This window comes from Bubalus bubalis, chromosome 18, assembly GCF_019923935.1.
Source record: "Bubalus bubalis isolate 160015118507 breed Murrah chromosome 18, NDDB_SH_1, whole genome shotgun sequence".
Classification (NCBI taxonomy): Eukaryota; Metazoa; Chordata; class Mammalia; order Artiodactyla; family Bovidae; genus Bubalus; species Bubalus bubalis.
The window spans coordinates 55831483-55841562 of NC_059174.1; the positions used below are offsets into that span (position 1 = coordinate 55831483).

General features: G+C 47.4%; 1 protein-coding gene across 2 annotated transcripts; it reads right to left on the minus strand.

Annotated features, from left to right (window-relative positions):
• Nucleotides 1–1251: 1251 nt before the first annotated feature.
• IZUMO2 (IZUMO family member 2) lies at nucleotides 1252–9861 on the minus strand. 2 transcript variants are annotated; one of them, XM_006080063.4, is made up of 7 exons: nucleotides 8854–9847; nucleotides 8595–8669; nucleotides 4925–5011; nucleotides 4660–4680; nucleotides 3240–3320; nucleotides 1884–2010; nucleotides 1252–1340 (listed from the first exon to the last, which is right to left on the minus strand). In XM_006080063.4, exons 1-7 carry the CDS (start codon nucleotides 9083–9085, stop codon nucleotides 1298–1300), a joined length of 666 nt encoding a protein of 221 aa, XP_006080125.1. In that variant the 5' UTR covers nucleotides 9086–9847; the 3' UTR covers nucleotides 1252–1297. The 2 variants fall into 2 exon arrangements, with proteins under 2 accessions (XP_006080125.1, XP_044787333.1); XM_044931398.2 differs by lacking the exons at nucleotides 1252–1340; nucleotides 1884–2010; nucleotides 3240–3320 and having other exon boundaries at nucleotides 4047–4680; nucleotides 8854–9861.
• Nucleotides 9862–10080: the final 219 nt, after the last annotated feature.

Below are 10080 nucleotides of genomic sequence, written 5' to 3' on the forward strand. Positions count from 1 at the left end.
TGGCTATCATGTAGATAACTTCTGCCATGTGATGGGGGTGGTATTTAAATATCTACAAGACAGCTCATTGGATGTGGCTCAGAATATTAGCTATAACCCCTGAGAAGGAACTAAAGTTCCTTAACCATGCTTAAATACTAAACTCTTATTTAGTCTTGTTGGATTGTTTTTTCTTCTTCTGCATTTTCTGATTTTTCTGATGATGTTTATTCTTTGGTTGAAGTTTTTCCACAGGGCGGGGGTTGGGGGGAGGCTGGCTGAGGACATGGGGGGAAGGACCATGGAGTCCTGCTCCATTTCATTACCATGTGGCATAGCCAGGATTGTCAACTCCTACCCTTGGGTTCCCACCAACTTGATAGTATAATAATTGCTGTATTGTAATTATTAGGTAACTGTCTTTCCCACCCCAGATTGAGCTCTCCTGGAGCTCTCATCACACTATAATTTTTTTATCACACTATAATTTATGAACAATTTAAGTACCAATCTATTGTGCATTGCTCCATGAAATTCCCAGGAACTTAGGCAGTGGCTGGACCTGTAGTGTGAAGATATTTCTAAAAACCAAAACAACACTACCCAAGCAAAAAGCATTTTGAAGCCACCAGCTGAGGCTCTCCTCATCCCCCCAAGCTAAAACCTTTCCCGGGGTAGATACTGGTCTGCCCACCAGCTTAAGAAGTGAGCATCTCCGAAGGGGCTGCAGTACCCCCAGAGCACAGGCCAGCGGTGCAGGTGAAGGGGATGGCGAGCGCATCAGAAGCAATGTGGCCAAGGGAACCAGCGTCTGCAGCCTCCTGTGAAGTATGCCTATGCTTGGAGAGGCTGGAAACAACTCTAAAACCCTCTCAATTGGAGATGGTTCTGTTTCAGAGGTCACCTCCTCTGTTATCTCTCTTCAAAACCGCCCCAAAGTGAGCTCTACTGTGCAGGTATTAAAACTGGTATCTTGGCAACAGGTGGCAAGCTTTCGACCTCTATGGTCGCACCACAGTACTTCTCCTTTCGGATGCATTTTTTTCCCCAAAAGTAGGAATGGTTGCCCCCTTCAAGTCCTCATCGTAGGTTATCGATCACTCTTGAAAGTCTAAATAACTTCTACTTTGAATTAGGGTAATTGGAATCGACAGATGAGTGAGACATGGTTCCAACCTTGAGAAGCACTCAGTCAGGTGTGCAGAGCTACACCAGCTGAGGCAGAGTCCTCCAGATACTGATGGAGACATTGAGGAATTTGTCACAGACTTTAATAAACTTCTTTTCCTTTCCCCTTACAAACCTCAAAACCAGCGCCCTACTGAAGCAGGAGTTTTCGGTTTCGCCTGTATGTAATAGCCCTGGTCAGAGAGACAAAGCCCACCGGTTAGAAAAAGAACTTCAGACCCCACCAGGTCTACCGACCACCCAAAACTTTCCCTCCAATCATTGGCGTTATTTGGCTCAGCCAGTGACATCATGAGTCTCTGGGCAGATTTCCAGGGTTCTCAGCCAATCAGTTACGTGAGGAGGGAGGAGAGAAAAGTTGGGACTGGGAGAGAGGATATGAAATGTGAAAACAGAAAGAAGGGAAAAAGACAGGAGGCTCTGGATTGAGGACCCAGGAAAGACTTAATGGGGCCCAGGGGTGGGGGAGAGCATGGGGCCACACCCACCAGCTCTCTCCTGGGCCCAGAGAGGAGAGAGAGAAATGGACAGAGAGATATGAAAGAAAGAAAAAAGAGATAGAGGTGCGGAGAGACAGAGGGAAACAGAGAGAGAGGCATAAAGTGACTGCGGAGGAGATTCCCAAATGACACAGTGACTGATCCAGGGCAGTGCCATTCCTTGAGGGGTCCAGTGGGGGCATTTGGCGACCTCAGGAGAGGGCAGGGATGACTCACGAAGCCACGATGATACCGAAGGCCAAGACAGCAAGACACACGGAAATGATGCTGCCAGTCAGGCCAGGACTCCATTGGAATTCATTTTTCTTATGATACTGCAGGTCCATGCGGGGCTGCCCGTCGACTGGGGTGGAGGGGTGGGCGGTCGAGAGGGAGGGGAAACAGCCCGACCTCCAAGTCATCACCCTTCCTTGGGCATGCACCCACACCCACCTGCTCACTCCGCAACCTGGCCAGGGTCGGGCTTCTCTCTCCCTTCTCCCTGCTTGGTCCCTGCCCTTTCCTGGGTCTGACTTTTTGATTTATCCGTTCCACATATTCTGTGTCCCAGGCACCTTTCTAGGCTTTTGGGATACTGCTGGAAATTCCTTTGGCAAAATCCTTGCTCTCATGGAGCAGTCAACATAGCACAGCGCCAAATGCATCTCATTGGATGGGAGGTGGAGGTGGCGGAGAGGACTTGGTGAAAATGTTAGTCCCTCAGTTCTGACTCTTTGCAACCCCATGGACTGTAGCCTGTCAGGCTCCTCTGTCCATGGAATTCTCCAGGCAAGAATACTGGAGTGGGCTGCCATTCCCTTCTTCAGGGGATCTTCTTGACCCATGGATTAAACCAGGTCTCCTGCATTGCAGGCAGATTCTTTACCATCTGAGCCACCAGGGAAGCCCACATCTCCCAGGGAAGTGATCCTTTAGTTTGTGATCGGGGAGTTCTCTCTGAGGAGGGGAATTCTGAGACTTTATTGAAGTAAGGGACAAAGAGCAGCAGTGAGAGAGTGGGAACAGCGTGTGAAAAGGTTGAACATAACTATTCAACCTTGATGGATTTATAGCAGTTCACTGTATTACGCTTTGTACTATAAAGATACATATTTTTAAAGCCTCTGAATGAGTGAATTCAGCACGTCCTGCCATACTCCCCAAGTATGGCACTGGCTATAAATAAAATGCTTTTCTAGTACCTGCCATTTTGGCCTTAGAAGCATTGTAAAGTTACAGAGGGGTCTTCCAATTAGTAGGAGGAAAGTGAATTTCAGAATATGGAAGCAACTTCTGGGCCATACAGTAATCAAATGGCAAGGGAAGAGTTCAAGGTTGTATGTGGGAGACCTCAAAAGCCATATTCAGGAGTTCTCTCATGGTTGGGTGGCTAAGACTCTGCCCGCACTCCCAATACAGGGGGCCATGTGTTCCATCCCTGATCAGAGAATTAGATCCCACACGCTGCAGCTAAGACCTGGTACAGCCAAATAAATAAATAAACATCTTTTTAAAAAGCCATATTCACTGGGATGTGGCTGACTTCACCTCTCATGCACCTGTACCATGCCTTCCCCTACTCCAGGAGCTTACTGAAACAGTACTTTTCTCTGATGCATTTGGGACTGATCATCTGACAATGTAAACAATCCAGGACTTCTTCTTTCAGCAAGCCTGAGCAAGAGGAAAGGGAGAAGTGGGATGAGGGGAGATACCAGAGGACTGGCAAAGGGCAGGAAGGCAGAAGGGGAAAGAAGAGAGGGAGTCCCTTGGCCTTCCTGAATTTGGAGGTCCCATTTTGCTCAATGCACTGATGAGTCACATTAAAAATAATTTGTACATAATTACTCCAGTACTCTTGCCTAGAAAATCCCATGGACGGAGGAGCCTGGTGGGCTGCAGTCCATGGGGTTGCTAAGAGTCAGACACGACTGAGCGACTTCACTTTCACTTTTCACTTTCATGCATTGGAGAAGGAAATGGCAACCCACTCCAGTGTTCTTGCCTGGAGACTCCCAGGGATGGGGGAGCCTGGTGGGCTGCCGTCTATGGGGTTGCACAGAGTCGGACAGGACTGAAGTGACTTAGCAGCAGCACTGAAGGGTGGAATTAGTTGTGTAGTTGACTTAACATTCAGTTGGTAGACATGTGATTATGTTAAATTAATTTTAAATTAAATGTCTACCACAAGAATGTGCTTTCTTCTCTGTTCTCATTCTGCTGCCCCCAGAGGCATAGATTGGCTGCCTGCTCACTCATCCGTCTTCCCTGCTTCCTGACACACAGGAAGACTACATTTCCCAAGCTCCTTTGCAGTAGGTTGCACCCATGTGACTGAGTTCTGGCCAATGGAAGGTAGGCAGAGGGATGTATGTCACGCCCAGACCTAGTTATAAAAGGCCCTGCGGGATTCTCTATTTACTCTCCCTTCTGGAGCTAGCTTAGCAGCTATGATATAGGTGCAGCCTGGATTCTTGAGCTACTTGGAATATCTGTTCAACTTTCAATGGAATTTTGGCAAAAGAGAAATAAACCCTTTTTCCGTTAAACCACTGAGATGTGGGGGTTTATTTTTCACTACAACATAGCCTATCCTAGCCTAAAATCTCCCCCACAAATCCTTTTTTGCAGGTTGCAATGACTTTCATAAGCCCTCAAAAGTTAGATACCCCTTGGTGCCATAGCTTTGGGGTAGAGGAAATACCAGATGGCGTAGGTATGATAGCAGGGCTTGATTTGGGGGGGACAAGGTGAAAAGGGGGTAAAGTGAAGTGAAAGTTGCTCAGTCGTGTCCAACTCTTTGTGACCCAATGAACTATACAGTCCATGGAATTCTCCAGGCCAGAATACTGGAGTGGGTAGCCTTTCCCTTCTCCAGGGGATCTTCCCAACCCAGGGATTGAACCCAGGTCTCCCACATTGCAGGTGGATTCTTTACTAGCTGAGCCACAAGGAAGCCCAAAAGGGTAGGAGGGTAGCAAAGGGAAGAACAGACAATAAACCCAGGACTTACGGCAAATTTTGGGATCGCAGGCTGCAAGAGAAAAGAACAGAGGTGACTTAGATTGGGCCAGCAATTTAAGAATTTAATGGGAAAGGACTGGGAGAGGGAGGAAGGAGTGAGATTGGAAAAGGAGAGAAGGGAATTTGGGGGAGAGGCAGAGAAGGCTGAGTCATAGGGGAGGTAAAGAGAGGAGTCTGGAAGACAAGGTGGGAGAAGGGAATCAAGTGATGATGAGGAAGGGGAGAAGGGGGCTTAGTGGAGAGAGATGCCACACCTTTTAATTCATATGATCTTAACACTTTCTTGAGTTCCTTGATTACCTTCTCTCTAAGAGTCACCAGCTCATCCAGCAGAGGCTCATCTGAGGAAAGAAGCAGATCCTTACTTGATGGGAGGCACTCAGCAAGCCGCCTCACCTGCAGCTTCAAAGAGAAGAGGTGATGGGAATTCCCTGCTGGTCCATTGGTTAGGACTCGGAACTTTCACTGCCGAGGGCAGGATTATCCCCAGTTGAGATGCAGCCAAAACAAACATTTGAAAGAATAGAGGAGGGATGAGGAAACTCCTTTTCTAAGCAAGACTGTCTATTCCTCTGGATCCGCTGGGCAAATCTATGGCCTGGAGAACCTACGTCTACCTTCTGATCCACTGCAGGGACCCAGGCTAAACCATCCTCCCTTGGCCTCAGTTTCCTCATCTGGTAAGTAATAGAAGGGTGGACTTGAGCACCTCTCCTCTCCTTTTCCCTGACCTGCTCTCCTCTTTTCTTCTATTCTGTCTGCACTCACACCTTCATGATTTCATCCAGCTGAATAGTTTTGTATATTACCTGGACATGCACTGTCCAATATGGCAGTCACTAGACACACATGAGGATTGAGCACTTGAAATGGGCTAGTCTGAATTGAGAGATGATGTTAGTATAAAACGTATGCTGGATTTCAAAGACAGGGTATGAAAAAATAACTATGACGTCTCAATAGTTTTTGTGTTGCTCTCATGTTCAAACGGTAATATTTTAGGTATTAGGTTAAATAAAATCTATTAAAGTTTATTTTACCTGCTTCTGTTTACCTTTTTAAAAGATGTGGCTATCAGAAATTTTTAAATTACCTGTGTGACTATTTGTGCCTCACATATCTCCATTGGACAGCACTGTTCTATATACAGTGAGGCCTCCTGAGCTGGTGTCACTAACCTAGACCACACACTGATATCCAGGGGCATATCTCTAACTACCCATTCAGGATCTCCACCTTCAATGTCTAACAGGCATTTTAAACTCAGTGAGTCCAAGACTGAACCTTGACATCCTCCTCCAAACCCACTTCCAACTCCATCTATGAAGACGAAGTCTTTTCCATCTTCATTGAGGGAGCCATCATGTTTCTAGTTACCCAAGCCAAAATCCTTGGTGCTTTGGCTCTTTTTTTCTTACATTTCATATGCAATTTGTCAACATGCATGTGAGCAAACCTTGTCTGTGAATATTCAAGAGAGGTCCAGAAATCCAACATTTCTTAGCCCCTCCACCTGCCATCCTGGTGCCAGCCATCATCGTCTCTTGCCTGGGCCATTGATTGCTACAACCTTCCCACTGGTCCCCCAGCCTTCCCCACTGCCCTGCTAAATCTGTTCTCTGCAGACAGAGGGACCCCATTAAAAGCTCAGGCAGTTCACTAGCATCACGCTTCTGCCCAGAATCCTCCTATGTGACCCAGAGTAGAAGTCAAAAGTCCTTACCGTTAAAAGTCCCTACCAATTAATGGGTACCAATCTATGCATGCCCACCCTGTTACCTCTAGAATCTCATCTTGTACAGTTCTCCCTTGCTCTCTCTTCTCTCCACTCCAGCCTCCCTGGCCTCCTCGAGGTTCTGTGAATATGCCAATCATTGACCCATCTCAGGTATTACCGTGGTTATCCTTTCTGCTTCAGCCTTCTACCCTAGACTTCTACCCCTTCATAGTTGCTTCCCCCTCTCCTCTACATCTTTTCTCACATGCTAATCTTTCAGTGACATCCTTCTTGGCTGCCTTATTTTTTAAAAAACCATCCTTTTATGTATTTATTTTTTAATTTTTGGCTGCACCACGCTGCATGTGGGATCTTAATTCCCAGACCAGGGATTGAACCCATGCCCCCTGCAGTGGAAGTGCGGAGTCTTAACCACTGGACCACCAGGGAAGTCCCCTGGCTGCCCTGTTTTTACCTGCAAGCCCCGCCCCTATTCCCAGCACTCCCTATCCCCTGGTCCCTGCTTTATTCTTTTCTCCATGGCATTTGGCCCCATTTGACATATTGTCTAGTAAAGGGTTAACTCAGAAGGCCTGAGTTGTCCAAATGTGCACATTCCACAAAAGCTTTGGCTCTCATCTGACTCCCTGCCTCCTGGGAGGTAATCTCTAAGTCCTTTGGAATATCCTGCCTGTCAAGTGTGTCTGTCTTTACTTGGGAGCCTTGGGCCACACCATGTAGTCTATGCTAACGATGTGATTCATGGTGGTGGCTGTGGGCCACAGGGTAGCAGGTCGATCTCTGGGGGAGCTGGAGACAGAATAACTAAGATCAGCCACTTGGGTGCTCCATGCCTATGTAGCCAACCTCCAATAATATTAGTTGGTAGAATCATTGACCCAGGCTCTTCAAAAATGTCATTGTTATAAAAGACAGCTGAATCAGAACAGATCCAGAGTTGAAAGAAAACTAGTGATGAATGGCATGATTGAAACAATTGGGAACATTTGAATGAAGATTACTTACTAGCTAATAGTATGGAATTGTAATATAAATCTGTATACACTGTAATATAAATTCCAAGTTACATTCATTGTGCGAGAGAATGTCTTTGTTTTTAGAAGAGTGCCTGCTGAAGAATTTAAAGTGTCACTAACTCTGAAATGGTCACACACACACACACAGACAGACAGACCAAATGTGGCAATAGGCTATCATGTAGTGAAATGGTAAGAATGGTGACTTCCCTGGTGGCTCAGACAGTAAAGTGTCTGCCTACAATGTGGGAGACCCAGGTTTGATCCCTGGGTCGGGAAGATCCTCTGGAGAAGGAAATGGCAACCCATTCCAGTAATCTTGCCTGGAAAATCCCAAGGAGGAGGAGCCTGATAGGCTCCAGTCCATGGGGTCGCAAAGAGTTGGACACGAATGAGTGACTTTACTTTCACTTTCCAGTGGCTAAGACTTCCTGCTCCCAAAGCAGGGGGCTCTGGTTTGATCCTTGGGTTGGGGAACTAGATTCCACATGCTGCAACTAAGACCTGGCCCAGCCAAATTAAAAATATTTAAAAAGAATGGTGTATAGGTGCTTATTGTATTATTCATACAACTTTTCTATTAGAAGTTCTTTGAAATATAAAAATCAGGTTTTTTTTTTAAAGGTGAGAGCTTTAAAAATGACTGATGTTCAAGCCCCATCCCCTGTATTCTGATTTAATTGGCCTGGGCTCCTAGACTGTTTTAAAAGTTTCCTAGGGGATTCCAGCCTACAGCCTGAGTTGAAACCTGTGGCTATAAGCTTTTTTGTGAAGGTCCATCCAGACAGTCAATATTTTCAGCGTTAAGGGCCATATGGTCATTGTCCCTACTCAGCTCTGCCTTGGTGAGCAGGAGCAACATAAACAATACCTACATAAATGGGTGTGGCTGTGTTCCAATAAAACTTTATTTGCCAAAAAGAAAAAAACAACGGGGCTGGCATGTTGCCTAACCCCTCTGAGTCTCAGTCTTCCCCTCCGTAAAGGGCAGGTCACAACAACGCCTACCTTGATGAACTGTCCTAGGCTTTTCTAGAACGCTGTCAGACACACAGTAAAGGCTATACGTGCGATTGCTTTTATTTTTGTATGAAGAGAAGGCTTAGTGGACCGGTGGAAAGGGAGGAGGGGCAAGGGAGCTGGGAAAAGGTTTTCCCTCTTAGCTCCTACCTCTCAGAGAACTAGCCATTAAGTTGCTTGTTTGATTCTTGACAAAGGACGCCACTAGGTCCAGACGGTCTGTCCCTGGGGACGAGAGGGGAGGAAATTCCCGTGGGTCCCTGGGAAAGCCAAGGGATCATCGACTCCAACTCCCTTCGGGATGGCCCCGCCCCCCCGCTCGAGGGCGTGGCCTCCCCGCCCAGCCTCGGGCTCGCCCACTGGTCCCTTTCTCCAAGGTCCAGGGCCCTCTCCCCGCCCCAGCACGCACCCACTCTGCCCACAAAGGCGTTTAGCGCGTAGTCCCGGAAGAAAGGCCCTTCCATGCCCCGCAGCACGACCTGAGCGCGGGCCTGCAGCTGCCCTTGTTGGAACCGGCTGGGGATGAGGGCGAGGCGCAGCTGCTTCAGGGCCTCCCGCACCGAGTTGTCACACTGCAGGCAGCCCCAGTCTCGGCGGGCGCTCAGGCCCAAGAGCAGCAGAAGGGCCCAGGCTAGAGGCATGGCGGGGCCTTTGTGACGTCACAGAGGGCACCCCGGTCGGCCCCGCCCCTCAGGCAGAGGAGGGGTCAGGGAGGCCCGGGGGTAGTGCGCGCTGGGGCGGGTTGGCTGAGCACCTACTGTGTGCCAGGCGTGGAGCTGGGAGCTAAGGAGACAGTCTTCAGAACCCAGAAGTCTCTGCCCTGTGTTCTTGGATCTAACATTCATTCTTTCAACTTATGTGTATTGAGCACCTACTATGTGCCAGGTGCTCCTCCAGAAATTAGGGTTAGAGCTGAGAAAAGCAGGAGCTCCTTGTTCTCTTCAGCACTTACATTCTTTAATTCAACAGATATTTATTGAACACCTACTATGTGCCCGGCCCAGTTCTAGGCTCCTAGTGGAGCTCGGAGACAGAGATAGTCTCTACTCACATAGTTTACCGTTAAAGAAATGTCAGTGGAAAGCCCACTATGTACTGGGCGCTGGAGACACACTGAAGGAGATGGACACAGTTCCTGTTCAGGGGGTTCCTTCTAGCAGAGGTGGAAGGAGGTGAGCCAGGAAAAAGAAATGTAAAACCTAGTAAACAGATTAGTAAATAAGATCCTGACACAGCATTAAGTGCTGAGAAGCAAATAAACCCTGTGATATATGATGAGCTCCTGGTATGCTACTGCCCCGAGGTCAGGGTTGTGTTCACTGCTCTTGTCTAATGTCTGGCACGCCCTAGGTGCTTGATAAATGTTTAACAAATTCAGTGATGCCACAGAAGAGGAAAATGTACTTTGTTTTTGCCCTGGGTTTTTTTTTTTTTTTTTTTTAATCTTCAAACCTAGAGAAAATTTGCAGGAGCAGTATAATAAATACTCGAATATACCGTATTAACACTCACATCCTCTGTATGTCTCTCTCTCCAAAATGAAGTAGGGCAAAGGCTAACAGTTTTGCAAACTTTAAGAGGGTCATAGTAAACACCGTCTTCCAACAACAAAAGAGACAACTCTGCTGCTGCTGCC

Coding starts and splice junctions, on each gene's coding strand:
- IZUMO2 (XM_044931398.2), bottom strand. CDS start 9,085: ATGCCTCTAGCCTGGGCCCTTCTGCTGCTCTTGGGCCTGAGCGCCCGC. Junction 8,670..8,853: donor CGCCTTTGTGGGCAGAGTGG/GTGCGTGCTGGG, acceptor TCTCGTCCCCAG/GGACAGACCGTCTGGACCTA. Junction 5,012..8,594: donor AATGGCTAGTTCTCTGAGAG/GTAGGAGCTAAG, acceptor TTCTTTCCTCAG/ATGAGCCTCTGCTGGATGAG.